Source organism: Etheostoma cragini, chromosome 8, assembly GCF_013103735.1.
Source record: "Etheostoma cragini isolate CJK2018 chromosome 8, CSU_Ecrag_1.0, whole genome shotgun sequence".
In the NCBI taxonomy this organism is placed as follows: domain Eukaryota; kingdom Metazoa; phylum Chordata; class Actinopteri; order Perciformes; family Percidae; genus Etheostoma; species Etheostoma cragini.
The window spans coordinates 28,337,627-28,365,197 of record NC_048414.1 but is presented as its reverse complement, the minus strand read 5'-3'; the positions used below and the strand labels follow the sequence as shown (position 1 = coordinate 28,365,197).

Below are 27,571 nucleotides of genomic sequence, written 5' to 3'. Positions count from 1 at the left end.
CACACACACACACACACACACACACACACACACACACACACACTCACACGCATTAGCAATGTTCACATTACTGTTAACACTAAAAATCACAGTGAGCAACAACTCAACATTAGCATTTTTTAACTCACCTACACTTTGCATGGCGTGTTATGCTAGTTACATCTAAAACAATACATCAAACAAACAGTGTAGTTTCCACTAAGAAATCAGTAAATTAAAGACCCCCGAAGACCTGAAAGAGGATTGTTTTTGTGCACTCAAGATAAAAAGTCTTTTGGGACTGTCAATATCTTAACATAAATTACAGTCTGAAGTTGGCCAACTCTAAGAGTCTGCAGCCATGCTAGCGGCTCTGTGAGGCTGTAACAAAGCGCAGCAGTGCTTTGAACTAAACAGCAACACTGCCCACAGCCATTGTGCTAACAAACTGAACTTTAACCTTGCTAACCATCTTAAGCTGGGTGCACACCTCACGAGAATCGGACCCATTCTGGGCCCTATTCCCTACTCTCAACAGTGGTCCGCAAAGCCCCAATTTTTGTAATGGATCTAAAGATTATCTTGCCAGATTTTCCTGTGGTGTGAGGTATGTTACGAGTGTTTTTCACATCCTCCAATTTCCCCAAAGTCCATCTAGGCCTCACCCATTTCAAATCACAAATACTAAACAGATTCAATATCTGACAATGTGATATCCGGTTGTATGTGGGGAGGGGTAAAGGGAGAGACAGGGTGGAGGGAACAGGGAGTGCTAACAGCGCTAATGGCAACAGTGCAAACTGGTCCATGGTTAGCTAAATTCCTATAAAGTGCTACTTAATTAGCAGTACATCTTTTCCTTATTCTGATTCTGATAACAGTCTGTTGCTAAGTGTAACGGGCACTAGTCTTGAGAGGGACATAAGTGCATGTATATCCAACAGTTCTGAGACGTTTCACTAAAATTCACAAACCTCAACCTAATGTTGGGAGTCAGGAAATCACCACAGGATTCAACTTTCATGGGGAATTAACCCCATCAGGATACAGTGGGTGTGAATGTTGATGGTAGTGCTCGGTGTTGTGCAGGAACTTCACTCTGCAGCAGATGTCTGGCCTGGCTGATATCACACAGAGCTACCGCAGCAGCCCGGACAGAACAAAAGAGGCCCTGCACAAGGTCAGTGTGTACCGCTGTGTGTCCAGCACTTTATGTGTGTGTGGAAAAATGGGACTAAAAACCCACAGAAGTATTAATAGTTAAAAGTGTTGAAATATTATTTTTTTTAAACTGACCGACGTGTGTGCGTGCGTGCGTGTGTGTGCAGATTCAGCGGTGTTTGGACAGAAACAACCAGAGACAGTCTGAAAGAGTAAAGCACGTGTTTCGAGGTCAACAATCGGAGAAGGTAAGCACTATAATAGAAATATTAACAACAAGGGTTAAACATTGTGCTCACAGCATAACATTGTATAATAAAAGGTTCAAGTTTTGAATACAGGCTTCACCTAGGCATGTTGTAATATTGATTCACTTTACAGTAAGGGATCAATCAAAAGTAAATCCCATCATGTTGAGGGTTTTGTTGTCTGACATCCGATGGACAAATAAAAAAACCAATTTGTGCCTCAGTCTTCATCTTAGTCTCTGTCTGTCTTCATTCACCAGGTCCAGGGTATGTGTCAGCAGTTGGAGGACAGCCTTCAACGTTTAAAACACTGCAACATTCAGGACGTACAGGCTGACATCCTGACAGCGCACGAGGTGCTGCACAACGCCAAGGAGTCCTTGAAGGTACAGGCTCATCCGAGAGGTTTGGATGATGATGTGATCATCTGCCTGATGAATCACAACCAGGCTCTGCCACATTCTGGTGGAACAGGATTGCCAACATCTGTTAAATAAAAGTACATTTGGGGGATGTTGGATAGCTCACCTGGTGCAGAGTTTCCCCCATGTAATAAGGCTCAGTCCTTGACAAAGCGGCCGCAGGTTCAATTGCAACTGGGCCCATTGCTGCATGTCATTCGCCTACCCACCCTCCCCATCCACATCTTCAGCTGTGAAGAAATAAAGGCCTAAAATGCCCCAAAAATAATAAAACTAATAAAATGAAATGAAAGTACATTTGTAAATAAGGTAAATACACGTCAGTGTAAAAAAAGAAAACTGTAAAAATTAAGGATTGCAGCAGTTGGAGCGCCAACGAAATATTATAAATTAACAATAACATTCTTGTAAAATGCAGACCCTTCTCCGCAGCGCTGTGGAGGAAGGTCTGGCACTGTGAGACTAGTTCTGACTGATGCTGTCAGAGCAGCCACGTGTTTGTTATTGATGCTGTAGTTTACAGTGGCATTGAATTGGACTGTGTTACATTGTACAGGTGTACCTAATAAAGTGGCCCAGGAGTGTGAATGATGCTTTATGCTGATGTGTTGGTTGGCTCCCCCCATGCAGCTGCTTCCTTCTCTGTATGCGGCCGGCGGGAAGTGTGCCTCTGATGGAGATGTGGTGAACTCCATCCTCTCGGACGCTGTCGCTGCTCTGACTCACAAGTTCAACAGAAGCATCCAGGTACACTTTCAAATACACCCGCTGTACACCATATCACAGTGATTATGAAATTGGGGTCCCTGGACTCCCAGGGGTCTGTGGGACCCATCAGGGGGTCCATGAAAAGTTTCCAGATTCATTTCTTTAAATTATGCTGATATGAAGAAGAAAAAAAATAAGTTCAACAACTAATATTCAAATTTTTAAAGCTTTTTAAAGAGCCACACTGGAAATAAGAATCACAATAAGGGCCAGACATGCATAGTGTATCACTTATTATGTATTACTGAATCACTTTTTATTTAACTGAAAAACTCAAATATCTTTGACTGTATAATTGCATGTATCATACAGCTTTATCCTTTACATAAAACTCTAAAAATTTGCCAATTCTGCTTTGAATGTTACATAATTACTGTATTAAAAACTGTTTCCTGACTCTTTTGGTGTGGTGAACAACTAGTCAGGCCATAATTCGTTATTAACCTAAATTGACATACTTGCCGGATCAAAATTGACAATGGGCCAGATCTTCCTTAACATCCGTTACATTCAAACCGTCGCCAAATGAGTTTCTACGAAGCTGATTAAGACCATCAGCTCCACACAACTCTCTCTTGATTTCTCTCTGTATGCTCAGAAGATCGTGGCATCTGGCGACTTTCCCATCCGGAAAATCAAGTGAAGATAATAAAGTCTTCTGAAGAGTCCATTATGTATTTTTAATCCTCCGTTTCTTCCTTTGCTATAGGGGGTGACACCGCGTGATCACGGAAGGCTTGTATCATGTGGACGCGCCAACAGTTTTGTTGTCATTAGAAGTCCTCAGGGGGAGACAGAAACTACTCACTGTAGCTTTCAATCTAAAAAAGTTCATAGATCACTCTCTAATCTAACAAATCTATGACTCTCAGAAACTGCTAATATTTTGATACATGTCTAATAGCTTTCTATCTTTTCAGAACCAAAAAAGAAAGTGATCCGGCAATTTGTGTCAGGATTGTGATGATCGCCACTTAAATGATTGGGCGCCGCAGTTTGGTTTTATTTGGAGTTTCTCGCCAGTGCCTAAACACACTACCCCCATTTAAAATGAACGGAAAGACCTGCATTTTTGTCAGACTGCCTTAGTGTGTGTGAACACGGCCTAACATTTGAAACGTCACGCTGGCCAATCATGTAACCGCCATCAGACTTGTCAGTGCGTTTTTAAGGCGGTGTAAGAGTCCCATACAGGAAACAGGAAACAGGAAACATCACTGCCTCTATCTCTGCCACAAGAACGTTTTAAAACACCAATCACAAGCACTGAACTGCCAGGGAGTTTGTGAAACAGACGGCCGTTTTTTTCAGTCCCACCGTCTCTTTTCCATGTAACAGTGCAGAGTGATTACAGTAAATTAACATTTCCCTGCAGAAGGTTGGTAGTTTGAAATGAGATTGTCTAATCAGTTTATACGTGTGGAAGCGCAAGGGTTATGCGCAACATTTAACGATAAATGAGTTTCCTGGATTTGGAGCAGAACTCTGTTTCAGGTAAAACCAAATCAATTGACAACATTTAGATTTAGTCTTTCCACTGTTTTCCGTGCATGCTCTTGTCACACCTTAATATGCTGTGTACAGTCCTGAGTGAATCTCTTAAATACAGAATAAAATCTTTTTCAATGACTGCTGGTTGGATCCCAGTCTCAGGCTCAGTCTGCTTGTCTCAAGCTTGACTTAACATTGCTCGGTCTTGGGTCTGTGTGTTCCAGGAGCTGGCTGCAGACCTGATGAGGTGTGCAGAGGCAGCATGTCCAAGGCTGGTCCAGCGCTCTAGTGTGTGTGAGTGTCTGTCAGAGTGTGTGTCCAAAAGAAGCCGGCAGACACAAACCTTCCTGAGAAGCACTCTGGTGGAGAACACAGGGCAGATCATCCGCGACAAACTAGGGTAAATGGGCATTCACACCAAGAGAAGTGGTCCAGCGATTCTTTAGGGCGGTGCGATGGGGAGAGTGTTAATTAAACGGCCCATTTGCATGACGTCCTGTTGTGTCCTTACACTCCCCAACAATGCTCAAGTAGACTAGACTGGCTAAACCCAGCCTAATCTGCTGGCGATTTGATTCCACCATGCGGCTGAGGCTGGAAACCTGTACATTTTTCTATCCTGAGACCTTTCACAAATCTGACGGGACCAATCACAAATTGGCTTATCCACCTGGCGCGCTATTGGCGGGTTTAACACAATGACGAAAGAAAAGTGACGGCATATTTTTTACTACCGTAGATAACTGATTGATTTCATTACAACTATAGTCTTCTTCACTGCACTGCAATCAGATGTGTGTATTGTTTGTGATGTTTCATCCCTGCAGTGAACTGAGACAAACACTGAGTGTCTCTCTGGCTGAAAGCATCATAGAGCAGGTTCAACAGGACCTGACAATGGAACAGGACAAAATGGTAAGAGTGTGTGTGTGTGTGTGTGTCTGTGTGTGTGTGTGTCTGTGTGTGTGTGTGTGTGTGTGTGATGGCACCATGGCCTAAAGTTAACTTTTTTGGCCACCAGCCTGTGTGGATAGTGGAGGTTAAAATCCACTAGGCTTTTCACCAGCCGTTGGTATTAAAATGTCTTCTTTTACTTTTCTTTGAATCATACTCATCTTTTTGCAGCTTGCTTGTTTCAGCCGGCCTTTTCACCCCAGTAATGTGGGGCCACATTTTTTATCTTGAATTCTAGAAAATGACGTACTAATGTAATGTAGCTAATGAATCACTCAATCTTTACCTGGCTCCCTGCCAACTCGACGGGTAGATTGCCAATGGCAAAATTGAACCACATTTGTTGCGTAGTCGGGTGTTCATTTAAAACCCTGGTTGGCACAAATAAATATCCTTTAATTTCGTACTGTGAAACTTTCCTTGAAAGCACAAGTAGGTACTAATCTTACTTATCTCACTAATATTATTGAATAATAATTTGCAAATTATTAGAAAACCTTTTAGCATATTTTTGTTTATCCACTGTGTGTAAATATGTTGCACTCATTATTAGTAATGTTTTTATTTATTCAATGTGTAGGATTGCCTCATAAAAGAGAATTCATGCATCGCTCTGAAAACCAACATCCCGGAGGTTCGACTGGTTGACAGCGACTTCCCTACTGATGATGTAAGAGACACACACCCTCCGTCCAACCGTCTTGTCATGCTGTTATTCCATCATCCATTTATGTGCTGGGTTTTGCATTTTACTCTCTCCTCACCAGTACAGCCCAGCAATTTGGAGAAATAGTTTCCACTCCAAGAGCCTGAGGCCGGCCCCTTCGATTAAGAGTAAGATACATCTATTACTGCAGTCTCTGATCCATTAATGTCCCTCTGAATTCTATTCAGTTCAATTTCATTGCATAGTTGGGTGATTGCTTTTCTTGCAGAAGCCATTGGATTAAGTATACAAAGGAGGGAAAGGAAACACAGTTGTACACAGATTTCCTTAATTTGTGCTCTGGAATTATTTAGTATTTCTGAATCGCTAAAACACTTAACCCAATTCTCTGAACTGAATTCCCAGTGGACCTGAACCCATTTGTCAAATTAATCACTCCTCTTGCAAAACTCTAAACACACTCTCACTCGCTAAAACACAATTAACACTGTAATGCACGTGTGTTGCAAAATGGGCACCAAAAGTAAAACATGACAGTTGTCATCGTTTACGCACAGCGACTCCAAATTGTGAACACGTTTCTACTGAGGTATCGCAGAGAATATAAAAGCCAGTACAGAGTGCACAGGTGGCACCGGAACATTAAATGTTGATGTCGGGTTTTACAGTCTAACAATATATTTTTTGTGTACAGTCATGTACTTTTCATTTAGTTTTCTTTGTTCTTTGGCCCTTTTTGGTTTCTTTTGTTAACAGCTTTGAGAAAATGGGTGAGGGTTTCAAAAAATGTGTCTTAGCAATCGAGACTAACTGTAGTTCTTGCTCTCAACGTTTGATCAGACAAAAAAAACAAAACTGGGACTGTGACTGACACTGTGGAACGCCCCCCCCCCAAGTGTTATACGATCTGTGGTCTCTGTTGACTCTTTTAAAAAGCAGCGGAGGACTCACCTATTTCAACTGGCTTTTGTCTCATGTTTGTAATTTTTTTTTTTATTATTTCCTTTTTTTACTTGTTCCTTTCACTGTTAAGTTATATGGGTATAATTTGTCTCTTGTGAAGCAATATAAAGGTCTTATTATTACTGGTAGTATTATTCCTTATGTGTGCCATGCTGGACCGCTCTGTGTCAGACACACATCACTGTTTGGCTAATTGGAGCATGGCCTGCTTACTTTCACATCAGTGACTCCCACCATGGGGAGAAGATGGAGGAGGGGGTGATGAGCGTAGAGGAGGAAACATGGGGGGATTCTGGGGCACACGTCAATTTGCATCTCAAAGGCCTTTAATACATATTTAGACCGGGGCAGCCTGTAGCTGAAAGATTAATATCGGTGTAGTTTTAACCCGACCATATTGTACCTGTGTGCCAGGCTGATAATAACTGCGTGTGCAGTACCGTGTGACTGCAGCATCCATCTGCTGCTTTGCTTCCTCTCTGTTTCCTCTCTGTGTGTCTATGCTTAACTGATTTTTTTCCCTCTCTATTCTCTCCACTCTGCCCCCTCTTTCTCTGCTCACTCTCTCCTCCCCCTCTATCACAGTCTCTTGACACCCCCTTCTTCTTCTTTTTTCCATTCTCCCAATGTCTTCCCTGTAGAGCCTTGCTTGTCCTAGATAGACATAGAGTACATATCAGCAAAAAGCATGCTTACTGTGTGGGCTGGATTCCCCATCTCCTCCCTCCTCCCCATTCCTCCCTCCTTCCATCCTTCTCTGCTTCATGCTCTCTCCTTGTGCCTGTTCTCTCATCAGTTGTCCTGCCTCCCTCTCAGGTCTTCTGGATGCAGACTGGGAGCAGCAGAGCAGGGACAGAGGAGTAGAGCGAGAGAGGGGAGGAGATACTGAAGAGGACAGCGGAGAAAGAAGGTGTGGCATCGCTCTGTTGCCGACAGCAACCCCTCTGTCAGTCAGGTTTTTAGGGCCCTCCCCTCCCCTGTCCCCCTCCCCCCCGGGACTGCGAGGGTGGAGGCGGAGAGAGGGGGAGGTGGTGGCGGATGCTGCATCGCTCATTCCTCCTCCCAGTCTCCCCCTCCTTTACTCGGTCTCCGCTCGTGCTGCAGAGGAGGAGGCTGCCGGCCGAGGAGGCTTACCTAGACGACAGGCTCCCTTCCCCGGCTGCGGCCCCAGCCCAGGCCCCCTTCCGGGCTCTGGATCCCCAGATTGCCCCATGGATCCTCTACCCACCCAGGGACAGACTTTAAGGCATTACACCGCTTCCCGGCCACGGCCACGGCGCACACACACACAGCCCCCCTCCTCCAGGCCTCAGGTAAGAACACACACATACCCATAAACACTAACCAATGACCATAAACACACACATTCACACACAATTTGAGTGATCAGGCAGAAATTACACATTAGTTGCATTTATACATACATACAATAATACATGTGCACACAAAAATGACTTCTACAGGCATTTATGCTCTGTAAAATATAGCCACAGAAAGCAGGATGGAAAGAGAGATGGATGAAGGATAGAGGGAAGGGTAGATGAAGTAAGGAGCTAATTGCACGACTACAGAGAGATCCCAGAGGAGAAAACGATAGAAATGGAGGAAATCCAAACAACACGATAGAGAAAAAAGGGAAGGTAAAGAGAGATGGAGAGGGGAGGAATGCAGGGATGAAGGGAATACTGTTAATGTGATTGGGATCGTTTGGTTAATGCAGCAAAATACCCATATCTATCTATCTATCTATCTATCTATCTATCTATCTATCTATCTATCCCTTTCTCCATTGCTGTTTTGCTTTAATTTTTATGATGCTGTAGTAATAATGGTAGCCATCTTTACTTTTACATTCTCTTGCTCCATGTAGTCGTGTGTGTGTGTGTGTGTGTGTGTGTGTGTGTGTGTGTGTGTGTGTGTGTGTGTGTGTGTGTGTGTGTGTGTGTGTGTGTGTGTGTGTGTGTGTGTGTGTGTGTGTGTGCGTGCGCGCGCGCGCGCGCGGGCGTGCGTGCGCGCGCGCGCGCGCGTGCACATGCATTTTGGGAGTGGTGTTCCCTCGGTTGTTCCCAGTGCTGGTTTCTCTCTCTCTCTCTCTCTCTTTCTCTCTCTCTCTCTCTCTCTCCTGGGAATGCTTTCACTAACTCAATTATTCATGTTTTCATATAAATGGGGGTCTCTCTCTCTCTCTCTCTGTACTGTGTAAATGGAAAAGAAGGCTGTCTCTTCATCTGTGGTGACCTTGTATGTGTGTTAATTACACAGTGTGTGTGTTTTTCTTTTTGAAAGATAAACATTTGCTGTTTTGTAGGTGTCGGGGTAAGGTTTTTTTTGGTATGATACATTACTACAGTATATGACGTGCAGCCTGGCTCAGATCATTGCCAGTGTGGGTCCTCAGTGGTTAGAATTAAGCAATTTATTGCCCAAACAAATCAAAAAGTCAGCAATACTAGCCATCACTGATACTGGCTGCCAGCATGCTACACAAGGTCATGGTAAACATGACTGTAAGTGGCTGGAACATGACAGAAGCTTTTTAGATGAAATAAAAGAGAAGAGTAAATGGTTCATTAATTCAGCATGTCTGCCTATTGGGCATTTATTTGCCAATTTACCTGCTAGCTTAAGGTTTTGTTTACCTTTTTGTAATTGATAGAAGAGCTAGCATGACCATGTTAGCAGGCTAGCTTCAGTTAGGAGAGGCTGCAAGTTTACTTTTGGTGCATTCTATTTGTACTCAGAAGTCGGAACTTCTGTACCCTGACGTAGTCAGACTCAGATTCTAGTCAGATTGTAGTCAGACACAGATTCTGACTAGAATCTGCTCCATTGGGCTGTGATTATGGGGCGGGTTTCAACCAAACTACGAAAGAAAATGCCTTTGTATTTAATTGGACAGACAAGAACCAATCAGAGCAACAGATCAAGTCCAGGCCGAACTTCCCGACCTCAGATGTTCGGAGTTCCAAGTCAGAAATTTCAAATGGAACGCCCCCTGAAGCCCTGACTCTGAAAGTTGGAGAACATCCCCCTCCAACATGGCTGCTCCGTGCATCAACAGTAGTGTATTGTAATACACAATATACACAATACAGCACTTCTGTCTTATTTGTGTCTCATTAAACCAGTCGTACCTACAGTACCGTCCATCTTCTATCCGCCATGTTGCTAAGGTGTTTGTGTAATGCATTGTTGTCTGGTTAACTGGTTTTGTTAACAATGGCTAACCTGGTCAGCGCAAACATTCCGAATTGTTCTAAATGTGATCTAATTCCCAGCTCCGGCTTCATTTAACCCTAATCACAGGTTGATTTATAACAAACAGTGGCAATACTAGTATTTCCTAACCATGGACTGTTTTTGTTGATAGCCAAAGGTAGCGTAAATAGCCTAGAAGTCATAATTATGGACAAATGAATCCAGAAGCCCTGCTTCTCTATATATACTTTAGTGAACGTATAAAGGTAAATGTTCTTATAAAGCATTTTTCTAGTCTTAACAACTACTCAAAGCGCTTTGACATAGTACAGGAACCATTCACGCTCATTAGATACACACTCACACACATTTACAATGGTGCACCATTGGGGGCAACTCAGGGTTCAGTATCTTGCCCAAGGACACTTCAACATGGGACTGCAGCGGCAGGGATCAAACCACCAACCTTTTGATTGGCCGCCCCACGAAAGACTCAGTCTCTTGTTCATTGATTTGTGCAGCGTGTCGCTTGCGTAGGGAAACATTTAAAATAATTGAAGTCTTGCAGCGGGCGGGCGTGTGCTTGTGACGAGCACAAATGCTTCACGTATCATTTTGCCCGCACCCCCTTAAGTTTCCGAATAACGTGGCGTGACATTCGCTTCCCGTGTGAAAGTTCAAATTATTTCAACTTTGACCTTGTTGCCGCCCGACCTTTCAATGCACAACCAAAGGCAGGAGCAATGACGCCTCAGTGCTCTGCACCTAACCTCACGGTTTTACCTCTCATCATATGTAAGCAGCTTTAGAGAGAGAGCCTTGAATCATACTTTGCTCACGTCAAGTGGGAGTTCCTGTCATAGTCTGTGTCGCTGTTGCATCTGGAGTACTGGGTTTGTTTGTTTATAAAGCTCTGATACATATTGTTGCAACATAATGTGAAAGTGCCTGAAAAAGTAATGCCATGCATACGCGCAGGTTATAAGCATGGTAATATTTCCCATCACTACCCTTCATCCCATGTGCCGTGAAGGTATTTGTGGCATTAGCTCTTAAGCGAGCTAGAGTCTATACAAATTACATATGGCTTTAAATGTTGCCATTGTCAAAATGTCTATATGTGACAGCAATATTTAGGTATGAGGACTTTTGGTTCCGTAACAAGTCTGTCTTATCATGAGCTGCATATAGACACACTTGAAATCTTGAAATGTTTTTTGAAAAAAGGCAGGATGGTTTGCAAGTGGAAACTCAAACACAAGATCATAAGGATGTGTCAGTGATAAATGATACATGGGCAGTATTGCCATACCAAAGAAGAAGAATGCATTTTTTACCCTGGATTTGAAGTGGACTAAATGTCCTGTTCTCGGATAAAAGGGATTCTCATTCATTCTCACATCAAAATACACTGGTCCTACACCCAAAGAAGAGGAATGTTAGAGTAGGGGTTTTGATACACGGTATGCAAAGTACACTAAAAGGTAAAAAGCTACTCAGCATAATGAACTGCATGTTTGCTAAATGGCATTTCTGTAGCAGATTTCTTTGTTCCATAGCAGAACCTTTTGTGCTGCTAAAAGCAAGCCTTTCACAAAGGTTCTCTGTAGCGTCATGCTCAAGTGATTCTAGATAAAACATATATGATGCCATGAAGAACACTGTAGTACAATGACACAATATCAAGCACCACAGTGAGGTCTTACATCTTTGTATTTTTTGGTAATGCCTCGACAAAACAGGCTTTCGAGTCAATACTGTTTTGTTGTGTAGCAGCTAATTTTGAACAACAATCACACTACACTCAATACTGACAGCATTATATAAGCCATCAAGCTATTATGTCCCCACCACTGGCTCGTCTGTCTTTGAACCCACGGGAGGAATTGTCTTTGCTCCCCTGCTGCTCAGTCAGCATGCTTGCTTGGTAAGCAGAGAGCAGCTTAATGCAGAGCCGTGGATGCCAACTTAACTGCATTTATTTGTTGAAACAGTAGAAAGCTTTGGCAGGATGTTGATGGACACAGTTCAAACTGGACGGACCAGGTTTAACCTGCAATGGAGGGCTGAAACTAACGCTTACTTTCATTATTGATTAATCTGCTGATTAATACTCAGCATAGTTTCTCCAAGCAATTCCAAGCGGATGTCTTTAAACGTCATGTTGTCTTCAAATTCCAAAGAGTCAATTAAACATGATATAAAACGGACAAAAAGCAGGACATCTCCATATTCAAGAAGCTGAAAACAGCATTTTTGCACCAAAAAGTACTTTAACAATCAATTGATTATCAAAATAGTGGGTGATTATTTTTTGGTTGATCAACTAATTGACTAGTTGACTAGTATTTATCAGCTTATTGCATGTCCGGCTGTCCACATTCACAACGTGTGTGTGTGTGTGTGTGTGTGTGTGTGTGTGTGTGTGTGTGTGTGTGTGTGTGTGTGTGTGTGTGTGTGTGTGTGTGTGTGTGTGTGTGTGTGTGTGTGTGTGTGTGTGTGTGTGTGTGTGTGTGTGTGTGTGTGTGTGTGTGTGTGTGTGTGTGTGTGTGTGTGTGTGTGTGTGTGTGTGTGTGTGTGTGTGACACACAGCCATGTTGGCATGTAGCACATTGAGACAGGTGGCTGTAAAGGAGGAGGCAGAGAATGAGAAAGACATGGAAAGAGCTTAAAGATGGAGACAAATGCTTCATTCAGAACAGAAAAATGTCCCATTGTTGTAACTCTGAAGCTTTCATTTAATTATTAAAATCATTCATGTTAATAATTTGAGCTCTGGTGATGGTTAGACTCATTCAACTGACAAGTTTTGTTGACTGACTAGTCATCTGTGAAGTTGCACAAATGCAACTCCAGTTAACTAATGTCAGTGAGTTTCTGCAGACTGGGTTGGACCCAGTTAGAATTTGCTAACAGTGTTCTAAACTGGAGATACCTAGGGCTGAGTGCACAGCCGCTTGAGCAGGTCCATTTCAAAACTCCCGAAACTTCTTTGAATGTGCAGTTGCACTGATGACGAACGCAAATTAGCTTAAATGTAAGAGGCGATACATTATGTTGGAACGCCGTGTAAATATACACTTTCATTTTTGTCAAATTACTATATTGTATTAAATGAATAACCCCGAAATGTATGGGGTGTTGAACAAACCCACTTCTAACTGGATGGAAAAGTTAAGTCAGCACTCAGTGTTAGTTTATTAAGTTTCATTACAAAAGGTCAAAGGTTACTGAGCTCTACTCATAGACTCGTATTATGTAACTTAAGAGGTTTGCATCTTGTCATCTTTATAGAAACAATCCAGTTTGGGGATGCTATCCAAACAATATGGTGAACACCTAAGAGGTATTCTGATATTGTTGGATCTTGGTTAGTGTCTTTCTGTCTGTTGCAAACAAACACACACACACACACACACACACACACGCAAGGTCAAGTGTACATACTGTATCTTTTTTTGTCATAGGAGCCGGTTTTAAAGGTAGAAAATGAGTCCGGTGAGGGGATGGGCCGAGTGGATGAAGGAGTAGAGGAGTTCTTTACCAAGAAAATCATCCCTGACTATGCACTGTAAGTTGAACACACACACACACACACACACACACACACACACACACACACTTGTTCTTCTTGCTAAATATCCACTTTAGACAGCATTATGCTGGGAATTGAATATTTGATATCTACTCATTGATATCAGTGACTCAAAGCCCTGTTGGGCAGAAAGTACCCATCACTCTCACAAACCGCCCTTTTTCTGCTCATCTGCGTCAAAAAATGACTGACAATGGCTGCCAATCAGTGAGCAGAACTGATCCCGTGGCAGCTTGGAAGTAAAGCCACTAAACCAGTGGTTCCCAAAGTGGGGGTTGCTGCCACTGCACCCTAGAGTTCTTGAGGAGGGGCCAACGGTGCGGCAAGATTTATCACATCATTGTTAAATTTGTGTTTTCCATCTACTTTTTATTTGGTTACGTTTTCAAATCACCAAAAAGAAAAAAAGCAACATCAAAATCCCCCATATTGAAACTGTTTCATACTGTATGCAGTTTTTTGGTCACCACTAACAACAACAACCAACTCACGGTTGCCGGTTGTCATAGCACCAAAACACACATTCCAGCTGGAGAGTTTTCATCAGTCAGACACACAGGGACCGTCAGAGCAAGACATAGATGCTCCCCACTTTAAAACTGACTATTCACTGTAAGTGGTGAGCAGAGAGCTGCTACTGTTATCAGACCAAACCTCTCCTGGAAACTGCTGATAACTGCTGACATGAATGTAATATACGTGTTTGTGATTGTGTGTATGTGTAGAATGCATGGTGAGTGTTTTTGTGTCCGTTCAGTGTGACACCACATTCCTCGTCTGAAGTCTGTTCTGAGTTTGCCGTTTCACTTCACTGAACACAAAATGATTACGAGGGTTGTATTTGAGCCAGTGGTGGAATACGACTTAGTATATATTCTCCAGTACTGTACTTCAGTCCAAATGTTGAGGTACTTGTACTTTACTTGTGTTGTTTTGTTTTCAAGCCACTTTCCACTTCTACTCCGTTACATTTCAGAGAGAAATATTCTACTTTTTACTCCACTACATTTATCTGACAGCTTTAGTTACTAGTTACTTTACACATTAAGATTTCTGAACACACATGTAGTTTATAAAATCTGATTGTTTAATTATAAAGTAACATACTAACAATATAACAGCCTACAAGTCCAGCCGAGATGATGAGAACATATAAACACACTGATCGGAACCTTTACACTTTATAAAATGGGAGGATTTTTCTTTACTTTTAATACTTTAACTACATTTTCCCGATGATACTTACAGACTTTTACTTAAGTAACATTTTTAGTGTAGGATTTTTAGTTTAGCAGTAAGTATTTTTTACAGTGTGGTATTAGTACTTTTACTTAAGTAAAGGATCTGAATACTTCTTCCACTACTGATTTTAGCCGATATTAGGTATGAATTGTCATTTGGAATCATTTAATCAGTCAGTCTGACACTGATTGGGAGTGTATTTGCCCTAATCACTGTGACTGCATCCACTTGAAGTCATTTTCCATCAACAGCAGTGGCTAAAATTAGTTATCTTACTGTATGAAAAAATAATTTCTAGTCCTTAAAAAAAATGCCTTTTTTCCAGGGTTTCCTTCAGTAACTCACAGTCAGCATTATCACATAACCCATAGTCCATCACATAGTGTTACTGCAAGTTTTACTGCAGTCCATAGGTGTAATTTACAGGGGGGATATGGGGGTTACAACCCCCCCAATAATCAAAACTGTCCAGCGCAACCCCTCAAAGAAAAATTATAACATAAATAAATACATTTGCACCATAAATTGATGCAGAAAAGGCACAAATTGTTACAGAAAAAGCAGAGCACGTTCTTCCGAGAGATGGTTCAGCTTTGTTGTTTGCATGAGCCTTGTTGTTGTTGTGCACCTGATCTGAGCATGTGTCTTGAGTCCTGTAGCGGTAGTCGTAGTACTGAGTGTCTCTTCTTGTCTGTTGCTCTTTCTGCTGTCTTCCTGCTGCAGAAAAGGCCAGTGGGAGGAGTCAATCCCTGCCCAAGCCACTCCCCCAGAGTCAAGCGCCACCCCCTCAGCCTCAACCCCTTTTTCCTCTTCGTCTGACAATATCACCTCCACCACCTCCACCACTGTCACCTCTCCCTCTGTCCCATCTACTGACACGCCCTTCACATCCACTGATGTTTCCCCCCTCTCTACACCCTCCACCCCCCCTGCCCCTGCTTCCATCACCACCTCCACCCTTCCCACAAAAAACATCAAGAAAAAGTTTGGCGACTTCTTTGCCTTCAAGAGGGCTCGAGCCGGCCGAGCCACCAAGGCCGGAGGGGGAGAGGGAGGCGGAGGAGCAGAGGGGGTGAGGGTCAAACGGACCTCCATTGCAGACCTCATCCGACCCCTCCGCGAGGCCAAAGAAAGGGACAGAGAGAGGGAGAGAGAGAAGGGGAGAGGTGCAAGGTCAGTGGAGGATGCTAACGTTTGTAATGATGCCGCCACCACAGAAGGAACCGTTGCCATCGGCCGCCGTCTTGCAGGCGATGTGGGGGGAACGATGGCGCCTGCCAAGACTTTAACCACGACGACGCCTTCCAGTGACACCGCTCCCCCTTACCCCACCATCACCACAAGCCCTGACCTCGCCACTGCAACGCTTCCCAACCAGGAGGAAGGGGCACTTCCTGTCTTGCCAGGCCGCAGCCCCAGTCCTGTGGTCACTTCGCCTCTAGCCGAGCAGGAGAGGAGAGGCGTGCAGGGGAAGGAGGCGACGTTGGGAGGGACTCCGTACGGAGAGAGGAGACTGAAGGTTACCAAGAGGTCCCTGAGAGAGGGAAAGAGCCAGAGTCTCATCCTGCTGACGGGGTTAGAGCCTGAAGACAATGATGACACACACAGCAAGGTCAGTGTTACGACACCCAGGCAATTTATTTATATAGCACAGTTCAGACTCAAAGGCAATTACAGAGTGCTTTACATAAGCACACACATACAAAGCAAATATAACATTAAATTCAACAATCATAACAATAAAAACAAAAACAAACTACATTTAATAGCAATGACCATCTCTAAATGACCTTAGGGAAGTAGAAGTGTTGTATATAAATATGCAACGTTTTGGTTTATTTTTTGCAAGTTAGACAGTCTGTTGGAGTTTCCTTTGCAACTTTTGGAGCTTGTCCCCCTCCAACGCACCCATCTCCTAGTTGTGAAGTTGCAGACTTAAGATTTTAAAGAACACAGGGTCGGGACAGACCAAAAGTGCTCTGGAAGTTTGTTCCATAACTGCAGTGCATAAAAACTAAATGCTGCGTCCTCCCAACACCTAAGGCGAAGGGGCAACCCAAATATATATAATAATTATTATTATTATATAATAATATTGAAGTAAGACTTCTCCCTGGTTTCTATCTGCTACTGTTTTAATTGTTTTTGATGCGGTTTGCTGTTAAAGGTCACATGTTGCACCAAGTGTGATTTCCATGTCTATTTTTATTATAAAGCAGGTAGAGGTGCTATATAAATATTGTGACAGTATAAAAATGCCCAATCCACAGAGAAATCTTCACAGCCCGTATTCAGAAATCGTGCCTTTAAACAAGCCGTCGGGACTTCTGTACGCTGTGATGTCACAAATACACTATGTGCTCCTACAGTGCTGTACAGTCATTCCCCAGCTGCAATGACAGTGCAGGGACTCCAAGAGAGCAGAGGTGGAAGACCCAGAAATGCTGACCAATTAGAGCAGACCGGGCTTTTTTAGGAGGGGGGCTAAAAGAAACAGGCGCTAGAGAGGAGCGTTTCAGAGACAGGGTCCATACAGGTATATTCAGAGAGACAGGATGAGAATAACATGTTCAAATGAAGAAAAAAAAAGTTTGAACCTGAAAATGAGCATGATCTGGGACTTATAACGCAAAAGTCAACATTTCCTTTCATATCATACGTTTAATAATTATTTCCAATGTATTAATGCATACAGTACAACAACAGTCATTACTGCTCTGGCTGCCTAATTAATTTCAGAGATTCTTCTGAAGAATGGTTTTAGTCCTGCTTTTTAGTAAAAGGATGGCAACATGACAAAACACAGATAGTGTCCGTCTGGACTGAGGACTGAACCGGCTCCTAATGAGATCCCTGCTCAGACTGACAGAGGTCAGAGATAAGAGATGGGACAAGAGCCCAGAACTTATCTGTCACTTAATAGGATTACATCAGTCAGCAGCAGCAGCAGCAGCAGCAGCAGCGCGTGTGCGTGTGCGTGTGCGTGTGCGTGCGTGCGTGTGTGTGTGTGTGTGTGTGCCATTCTAAATGTCCATGTATCGTCTTCCAGAAACATGCGTCTGAGAGCACACCTAGTTTTGAACAGAGGCTTCAGGTGATGCTCCACAGAATGGGCGTGGCCAAAACGCTGCCTTCTGACACCAAGACAAACCAGGTAGGGTGTGTGTGTGTTGTTATGTGTGTGTGTGTGTGTATAATAGGACCAGGGATACAGTATTCGAGGCATGGGCCCATTTATTTAAATGACAGTTTCTCAGTGGTGCATTAAGCCCAAATATTTCAATACTGTGCATAAAATGATCCGGTTGGTCGCCACTACTTCCTTCCTGCGTGACCCATAGAGCAGGCGCACTAGAGGCCTCCACCGGCCGAGCCAGCTACTTCCTATTTAGCTCTCTGCTAACTTGAATGGCAATTCAATGATTTAATCGTGCGGCTTCTCTAGACGTTACAAATGTTATCAGACCACGGGGGGTTGTGACACTAACTACAGACGTGTCTTTCTCCATGTGAGTCTAAGGGAAAAAGTCTTCGGGGGTAGCACTGGCCAGTTTTGGTTACTTTTTACAACCCCCTGTACATTTGTAGAAGAGAAACCAATCTTCATAATTTCTCTAGATTTTATATATTATTTTAAAGATAAAGGAGAAGTTCAGCCATTACAAAGTGCAACAGCAAGTTGTTGATCGAATGTTGGTGGGAGAGTAATATTGTCTAATGTGTCCGTTTTAGAATAAAGACGAGGAGCTGAGGAAGGCCAACTCTGAAGGTGAGTGTGCATGTCTTTATCATTTTTGTGTTTTGAGAAGATTATCTTAAACAGGATCTGCACACACGGGCTGCAAGGTTATGTTAAAAAGTGTTACCATATTTTATATTTTCTTCAGTTTAGCCTCTGCTGATTTGAAAGCAGCAGTAGATTACTTGAAGCTGTGTGACTTAATTAGAACTGCTTCAGTTGGGCCCAGTGTGTGTGTTGTATTCATTACATGTACAGCTTGGATTAAAACTGAGCCTCAGCTGTACTACTGTCTGTCTCTGTCCCTCAGGTGCAATCCTGGACAAACCTGTTCCACCTTCCACATACATGAAGCCCAGAACGATGTCCACTTCATCAGGTATCCATGTTATCTATACCCCCATGTCTTTATACCAATAAAATCAATACTCCCATGTGCAATACTGAAGGGATCCTGCTAACAAGTGACACAAGTAGACAAGTACAATTTCCCCTTTAAACCTCTTAAAACTGTTCACATCCACCTCTTTTTGTTCATGTTTAGCTACATGATGGGCTAATGTAGAAAACATTGCATATTATATGTTAGGGGTGACAGATTAACAAGCAGACACGCTATTTATGACGGGTTGTAAAATTTGATACTTTGCGGTAAAAGTGTCTCTCCTCTTGACTTTGTCCTGTCATTGTGGCTCTCATGAAAAAAATAGTGACGACCACTGTCCTAGTGTGACAGGGCCACTGACATCATCAGCATGGCCCTAGGCCTGGGCTGCGTGATGCAGCAGTCTATGTGGAGAGAACACTGGAGGATCTGGTTCCTGTGTTTTAGTCTACATCTGGCTGAACATCTGTCCCGCCTGGGGTCACACACTGGACCGACCTGCACCATTCACAGCATGTCTACTGGTGATTGACTGTCTCTCGCGCCCTCTGTTTCCAGCAGACCCCAGGCACCCCATGAGAGCGCTGGACCCTATCCGACCGGACCCTCCCCTCTACCCGAAGCCCGCCGTCCCTGAGCGTCCTGTTGTCCCGCTGCCGCCCAAACCGGCCGTCGCAGCAAAGCCCCCCCTGCCCACCCCGGCTCGCCCGGCCTCGGCTCCTCCGCCCAGCAGCCCGGCAGCGAGAGTCCAGCTCAGAGCTCACACGTTCGACTGCCGGCCGGGGGAGAGCACCGCACAGGTGACACAGAAAACTCAGTCACACCAAATAATTAACTCAAACGCCTGTTACACGGCCAAGAAAAACACTTCTCAACTCAGTTAAAACAGTTAGATCTTTAGTTCATTGATAGATTTGATTCATTATTTGTTTTGTAGTCAATGCATTGAACATGTGAGATAAATACTAAGTAAAACTTATAAGCAATAAAAAAAGAAATACAAACGAGATTCTCAGCAAAATATAAGCAGCAAATAGGCAACTCAAAAATATTGTTCTTGTTCTTGTTGTTCTAGGACTTCAAGGGCTTTTTTAGTCCTACCCCCTCTTAATTTTCATTATTCATAGATAATATTCAATCCACATCAGTCGGCTTGAACAAATCAACTCTTTTAGACAAAAATGTTAAGGTTAACCTAACCTCATACAGCTATAAAGTTAAAATATTTATTTAAAAAGGTTAAATATTTTAAATGTGGAAACAGGTCATTTGATTGTATTATGAATTAGAAAGTGGATATGGTGGCTAACACAGGCCACAAGGTGGCAGTGATGTTTGGTATCTAACATTAAGGGAGGAATATCTCATTTATGTATCTGGTAGAGTATTTATTAATCCCACTGATCTCCAAGTAGTTCCTGTTGAGATTATAGTGAATGAAAGAAAGTTTATTAGAAATCTCTATAATCCCTGTAAACAAATCCAAATTCAAGAATGAGATGGACTTGAACTCCCTCAATCACACAATGGTGCAGAGCATTTTTTTTCCTGTGGAACATTTTAACGCTGTGTTAAAAGCTAACAAAACATAATGTTTGGCGAGTTTATGCACCAATACGATACCACGTAATTTAACCCTCAGGAAAATTTACTTTAAAGTTATTTATTTATGTTCTTTTTCCTTTGTTTTCTTATTTATGACTGACTGTCAAACTGGATTGTTATAACTATATCCATAACTTTGTGGTAATGTCTGAAGTTCTACCATGGACTCTGTATTTGGTTACCTTGGTTACCTTGTTTCAAGCCATTTTAGCGTGGTATAGAAAGCCTGCAGGAAGACCCAGCTCCATTTGGGCTAGTTCTCATTTATATTCAATGAGCTAAGCTGCTTGACTCTGATTGGCTAACAGCTAGCCAATGAGAGCTTGGCGCACCAGCACAACTGGGTGAGCTCATGAATAGTAATGAGCTCCGGCTCAGGTCGTCAGACGGACCAGCTGTTGTGATTGGCTGACAGAGGAGGCGGCGGTTCTTCATATTCATACATAACATAACACAAACACAAATGGACCAAAGATCCAGATTTTAAAAAAGGCAAGTAGAAACAGTTTTTGGTGTGGCAGGGCACCTTTAAAGAAAGTTCTGTGGCGTTCATTGTTTGTGTTTCTTCGTGTTTGATGAAAACTTTAACCTGAGGCAGGCCGATAACAAAGATAGGAATCACATCCATACAGGGCTATTAGTTTACAGCTGTTAAACCATAATAAATTATATGGCACTGTTGGTTTGTAAAACTATGGGCAAGGTACCAGGTTACACCTATAATGAAAGTATTATCAACTACTCTCTGTTGCCAATTTATTATATATTTGGCATTTTGTCCCCCCAGTGTATATCAATGAGACTAAGTATAAGAAACACCTCTCACATACAACACACCACAAGTCAACAGCAACACAAACTCAACCTCCATAATGAGGACACAGATAAAGGATTCAAAGCAGGACTGTTGGATTAGACTGCATTTTTCTAGCTATCTCCACAAACCACCGTCCATTTCCATGTTGTCACACTCGTTCTCTGACTCCACATGCTCATATCTGTCAGGCCATGGCAGTCATACTGTTTGTGTCCCACTGAGCACCCTCTGATCTTCATCCCCAGAATGGAAGCCAGGAGAGTCCCCAGGGTGCAGCCTCCGCTCCGTCCTCCAGAAAAGAGCTGCTTCCTCCAGCTCCGCCTCCGTGGAGGGTTCCCGGTGCACAGGATCGCTCTGAGAAAGCACAATCAGTGACAGACGGTACTCATTTAGACCAGTTCATTCGCGGCGCCCTGATAGCTCACCCGTCAGAGCGCTCGCCCCATGTACCAGACTCAGTCCTGACGGCTTTTTATAAGGAATCCGGTGTGGTTCAGTTAAAGGAGGCTGGTGGGAGTCTGTATCCTCCCCATAGCTGTTTTCTCAGATACACAGTCATGGAGACATAGACATAGTCCGGAGTTTTCCTTTTCTCACCTGAAGCACACCACAGAAGATACTTTATGTCAGACGCATTCTCACTTCCTGGAAATCCTCTGTTTTGTTTAGGCAAGGGACGGCACCTTGGTAGAGCGTGCAAGAGGCAGGACATGACGTGGGTTACACCCCAGTCACAAAGCTGGTTCCTAATTTAAACACAAACAACCGAGTCCCTTGTCGTTCCTTAAATCTGTCTAAAGATATCAACGTCGGCATTTAGCGGAAGAAGTTGCATCTCGTTGTCTATCCTGTCAAGACATTTTGTTGGTTTAAATCCTTCTTCTTTCTTTTCACTATCGTCTGTTGTTGTTTCTTCCAGTTTGGCAACAGACGCCTGATTAGAAACGTCATCAACACGCCCGGCTCGCTCGCTCTGATTTCTCCGGACAATGAGCTGCTCTGTTAACACATGGGCTCAGCCGTCATTACGCAGACTTTAGAAGTCCGGTTAATGTCCGGTCTGACTGATTCAGACATTTGCGTTCTCACGTACTGCTGCTCGGGGTTATGTCCAGATAAGATCTGGGTGTGAAAGGTGCTCATGGTAACAGCCTTTATCATCTCTGGGTCATTATCACCTATTAATACTAATGATGATGATGACACATGACTCAATGTGAAAAATGCTGTTAAACATAGAAAGAGATAAAATTGTAAGGGTTGATAGATTCAGGTTTTACTTAGTAAGGTTGCATTCACTGCATCTGCATGTAACGTTTAAATGCACATTTGCACATCATTTATCACAATAATGTTATAATATAATAATATAATATGATAAAAAGTTGGTGGGTTATTATGTAGTTGCAGATTTGAATGTGTGCGTGCGTGCATGCTTGCATGTGTATTTCCTTGATGTGTGTCTTCATAGTTGCTCTTCAATCCGATGGGAGAAATAGTAACACATGTGAAATAAGTTGCACCTTTTATTTTGTCCAGTTCTTAATAAACTCACGCTGTGTATGTTGGCACGTGGAGGTATAATGAGACCTAGTTAGAGCGTTGGAGGCGTAGCCCCGTTTATTCCGGATGCTCAGTGACTCATGAAGCCAAAATATGTCTTCATTGTGTCTTTATTTGCATACTTTCAGAGAGTCTTCCTAAGCCCCGCCCACACATGAAGCCTCCTCCACGACGTAGAGCTGTGTCCGTCCATGAGGACACTCTGGCCATGACACAAGGTAAGATTTGCCAAAAGGTTTAATGGAGACATAAAAACATGATATTGGTAACATCAACGCAATAACTGCAGGGTTAGAATTCTAGTGTGGTTCCAGTCTCTAAAAGGATAATGATATGATCTGCAGAGCTGCTGGAACTCAGTTAGCCTGACAACGCCTGACTACAATTTATAAGCTCAGTTTTTCCTACAAGATTCAAGTTTGAAGAATGTCCAGTGACAGTTCATTCATGTTGATGACAGCAGAAACTGAGACGATGAGAGAGTTAGCTGGTTCTTCACATTTATGCAAAACAACAACACGCAATTAGTTAAAGGCCCACTGGCAGGTCTGGAGATGAGATCCTGCTCATGTAAAGTTGGGTCCTCAACATTTCATTGGATCAGGTTAAATCCAAATAGAAAAACGCTCTGTGCTGTCTCTGAAATCTCCACTGCCGCTGTTAGGGACTGATCTCATGACATGGCGTAAATATGACACGCCAATTCGTATGCCATTATTGACGTGTTATGAGGACGCATACTCGTTTTTTAGCGTGTATGTCAACTTCATTTGGCCTCCACTGACTTACCTTACCTTAATTACCTGTCAATTTCCACCGTAGCAACTAGTATAGAAGGCCTGAAGTCCACAGGACTTTTACCCAGGACAACGGGGGTCGTGTCCCGCGTGTCACATTTGTCAGGTGTCACACGTTTCCTTAAAGCCAACCCCGTTCTTCTTTACCTAAACCCAATCATAGCTTTCTTCTCGCAATAAAACACTCTTCTCACAATAACACTGTCTTCTCACTATAACACGTTCTTCTCACTATAACACGTTCTTCTCACTATAACACGTTCTTCTCACTATAACACGTTCTTCTCACTATACCACGTTCTTCTCACTATAACACGCCATATGACGATACGCCCCCTGTATACAGTGTAGACATAAACGCGGATCACTAAAAATGCGTAAAGATGAAGTCAGTCCCCCGTGCATGTATGATGCCACGTTGCCTGTCGCCACATGGAGAAGACAAACATTTGTTTTTCTTGAGATATGAATAGTGATTGAAGCGGCAGACTGTGTCAGCCTGGGTTTTCTAGGCATTTAGATAATTATTAATTTAAGATAAACCCTCTGATAGTCCTTTATCTCTGTCTCCGTCTGTCAGAGCTGAAGGCGGTGTTGCAGAGGTCGCCCATCCGTTGCCGGGGCAAAGGAGGGGACCTGCCCACCTGCACTGAAGATCCATCTGGTGGGGGGGAAGCCCAAAGACCTCCGGAGGGTGAGACCAGTGTTTATCATAGGATTTTAAATGGAATCGTTCAAAAATAAATTGTAAAATCTTGAATTTGTCTCTGATCATTGGTTCCAGATTCAACATGCGCGAGTTTTGGTTTTTTCTTAGCAACCACCACCGTACTTCCAGGGGCTTCTTGTGTTGCAGCCACAGAGCACAGTAAGCGGAGCTCTTAAAGCGTGGCTTAGTTTTACGTTGAAAAAAACCCGGTAAAACTGTAGATCCCCTTTGAATCAAAATCAGATTTCCATCCGTGAAATAAGCATGTGACCCGTGCTCAAAGAATCAATAACAACTGGAATCGAGGTCGCCCTGATAGGTCAGTTGGTATGGGGTGTTGCTCCTCGACGCAGCGGGCCTGGGTCCAAGTCCGACCTGCGGCCCTTTGCTTGTCATCAAAAATAGAACCAGAATCGAAAAGGAAGAATCAGAATTTGAACCACAATTGTTAAAATCAAAACGATACCGACCCTAATCATCAGTCATGCTTTCTTATTCTTTGGGTCTTTTTCACGATCTAAACCCATCTGTCTGTCCCCCATCCCTCCAGCCAGTGACACAGGGAAGCACACATGTGAAGGAAAGAAGGAGAATGTCCAGATGGACGAGAGAGGACGGCCAGGCTGTGGACGGACAGTCGCTGAAACCAAGCACCCCCCTCCAGGGGAAGAGGACACCCCAGGCTCACGGAGTCCCTCCTGTACGGCCCAGGCTCAACAAGAAGCCTCAGCGCCCCGACTCTTCAGTCCGACTGCAGCCGTCGACCGATCCGTCCTGGAGAGGCCTCCACTACTTACCCAGAGCCGCGAGAGGCCTCCTGTAACCCCCACATCCGAGAAAAAGAGCCCCAGCACAGCCCCACCAATGCCCCGAACTCTAGAAAAGCTGCTGGTGTCCCCACCACCCCAAGAAAAGACCCCGAGCACAATCCCAGCTGCATCTGAATCCCCAGAACACCCTCGAGTGAGCCCTCTGTCCCACAAGAAGAAGAGCCCCGGCGCAGCAGCAGCCACAGCGGACGTGAGAAACAGCACACAGGAGAGAGGGGGGGCGCTCTCTACACAGCACACAATGAAGGCAGAGCCAGCAGACCAAAGAACTGAGCCCCCTCTGTGTGAATAAATCACACACAGACAGACCTACATAAGACACACCTGGGTGAGAGGAGGGAGGGTCTGTGACATCACTAAGACCAGGAAGTGGGAGGTCTAAGAATTGCACGAATGTTGTAGCCTCCTGTAGGAAACAGCTGCTGTGTCCCATGTCAGGGGCATTAAACGCCTGAGAGCTAAATGTTTTTAATGCACATGGTTGGTGCACATTTTCCTGCTAGCTTACAGCTAATGTACAGTTGCTGTATTGGCTGTATGGGGGGAATAAACAGGGTCTGCACAGACCTTCAAGGGGTCAAAACCCTGGGAATAGCAGGCCCAGTGCAATAGATATTGAACAAAGTTCTTCTGCTGGACATAACCTCTTTGAGGGCAACATTCAGACTTTTTTATATCTATATATCTTTGAGTTGATAAGGAGTGCCCAGTCGCAGCAATTGTTGGGCCTGCATTACTGGGTGGTTACTGCAGACGGTGCTTATTAACCCCAAACAGCAAATGTACAGGCGTTAGCTGTGGCAAGCCAGCAACATAGTGTGTGTCTGTGTAGTGCGTCTCGATGTGTGGGCAGCTCATCTTTAGACTGATGTCAAAAAGAGCTTTCATTAAAACTATATTCTTATCTGTGTACATTGCTAAGATGGTGCCATAAAGCTGCAGGATAAGCAGCATTTCTTTGCTCAAGTTGAAACATGTTGAACTCATCTAACTCTCTGCCTCAGTTCACACCCCCCAGGGGGACTCTGCGTCCACTGGCATCTTTGCATTGAGTAATCTGCAACCATCCCCCCCCAAAAAAATCCCTTTGGATTCAGTCTGAACACATCTTTTACAATGGTAATTACCATTTTTTTTCAACCTGGACCCTATGTTCTTGTGTTTCTGTTTCTAAGTGACTGATGGGAACAACAGTCTTTGACGTTGGTCCAGTAGTAAGAGAGAGTGCTGCAGCCTGCAGTGTAGAAACACTCTACAATGGAAGTTAATGGGGCAAATGTCCAGCTTGTAATTACCTTCACAAAAGTGCTTGTGTTTGCCACTGACATACTCAGATTAATATTGTAAGTGTCTAAAAACATTATGGAAAGGATTTCTATCAAGGTCGATCTCTCTATCAAAGAGTAAGATCCTTTTTTTAAAAAGCAAAATTGAGTACGCTAACCTAGCATCGTAAAATACACTTCATTCCAAGTCAAAAGAAACTAAATAATAATATGAAAAGCCATTTTGGGTCGTATTACCACTTTTAAAACCATCACCGCTCTAGTTTTGGTTGAAATAAACACTTAATTTACCGATTTACATGAAAAAAATATAGTGGCTCTGTACATGCTAAAAGTATTGCTTTTTTAAATGGAGTCTGGTTCAGCACTCAGAGCTGTTTCTGGTTAAGGTCTTAAAGAGGTTTTAAAGGTCTATCTATGTAGGGATCCTTCTCATAATGTTACCAGACATTTAAAATAATAATCCGAGCCTTTCAGTTGGAAAAACAGAACTTTTAGTGGACCAAGATGCCCCATAGGGTAACACCGCAGCCCAGTCCGCAGCTGCTGGCTACAGCCGTCACGCTTAATACTGGACCATCTTCAAAGATTGTTGTTCTCATCAGTCACTTACACACAAAACATAGGAAAGTGGGATCCAGGTTGAAAGGACGGTGTTACCCTTCAGGACTCAACGTCAGCTCAGTCTGAAATGGGACACAGCTAGCCTCTGCTTAATGACAAAAGCATCAGCTGGGTGGATGGGAAGTCTTTATTGTACACTCTCCAGAAAAACACATGGCTCGTCTAACAAAAGGTTTGTGAGTGTAGTTCACCAACACGTTGACATGTCAAAGACACATTTATATCACCTGCGTATACATGTTATCTTTATGATTTGATCAGTCAGTGATGTAGGCTACTCCCTGATTCTAAGATTGTGATAGTAGATCTTCTTTTTGACTTTCCCTTCTTCAATTCTTTTTAATCCAGAAAAGAGCAGATTTTAAGAAAAAGGCCTCTTTAACTACATTGAAACATTTCATTGTGACTTAGATCTAGGGGACTCATCTACATTTAGACACATTAAGCTCATTTGCTCCAACTGTTTTTAATTGGGGTTTTTGGTAAATATTTAAATTGTAAGGACACATTTTGATTGCTTATTTTGTT

The 27,571-nt window shown here is 43.3% G+C and overlaps 1 protein-coding gene across 1 annotated transcript in view; it reads left to right on the top strand.

The window, feature by feature from the left end:
- The window catches only part of carmil2 (capping protein regulator and myosin 1 linker 2), a 41,734-nt gene extending 16,282 nt beyond the window's left edge, over positions 1-25,452 (top strand). The window contains exons 21-39 of the mRNA XM_034879794.1: positions 1,069-1,159; positions 1,308-1,388; positions 1,649-1,774; positions 2,441-2,557; positions 4,294-4,469; positions 4,897-4,984; positions 5,604-5,693; positions 5,791-5,857; positions 7,470-7,966; positions 13,319-13,422; positions 15,412-16,300; positions 17,738-17,842; positions 18,421-18,457; positions 18,738-18,806; positions 19,371-19,612; positions 21,480-21,615; positions 22,926-23,015; positions 24,175-24,288; positions 24,854-25,452. Of these exons, the coding sequence (XP_034735685.1) occupies positions 1,069-1,159; positions 1,308-1,388; positions 1,649-1,774; positions 2,441-2,557; positions 4,294-4,469; positions 4,897-4,984; positions 5,604-5,693; positions 5,791-5,857; positions 7,470-7,966; positions 13,319-13,422; positions 15,412-16,300; positions 17,738-17,842; positions 18,421-18,457; positions 18,738-18,806; positions 19,371-19,612; positions 21,480-21,615; positions 22,926-23,015; positions 24,175-24,288; positions 24,854-25,425 (3,691 nt within the window). The 3' untranslated portion in view covers positions 25,426-25,452. The remainder of the gene's footprint in view (positions 1-1,068; positions 1,160-1,307; positions 1,389-1,648; positions 1,775-2,440; positions 2,558-4,293; positions 4,470-4,896; positions 4,985-5,603; positions 5,694-5,790; positions 5,858-7,469; positions 7,967-13,318; positions 13,423-15,411; positions 16,301-17,737; positions 17,843-18,420; positions 18,458-18,737; positions 18,807-19,370; positions 19,613-21,479; positions 21,616-22,925; positions 23,016-24,174; positions 24,289-24,853) is intronic.
- The last annotated feature ends 2,119 nt before the right edge of the window (positions 25,453-27,571 follow it).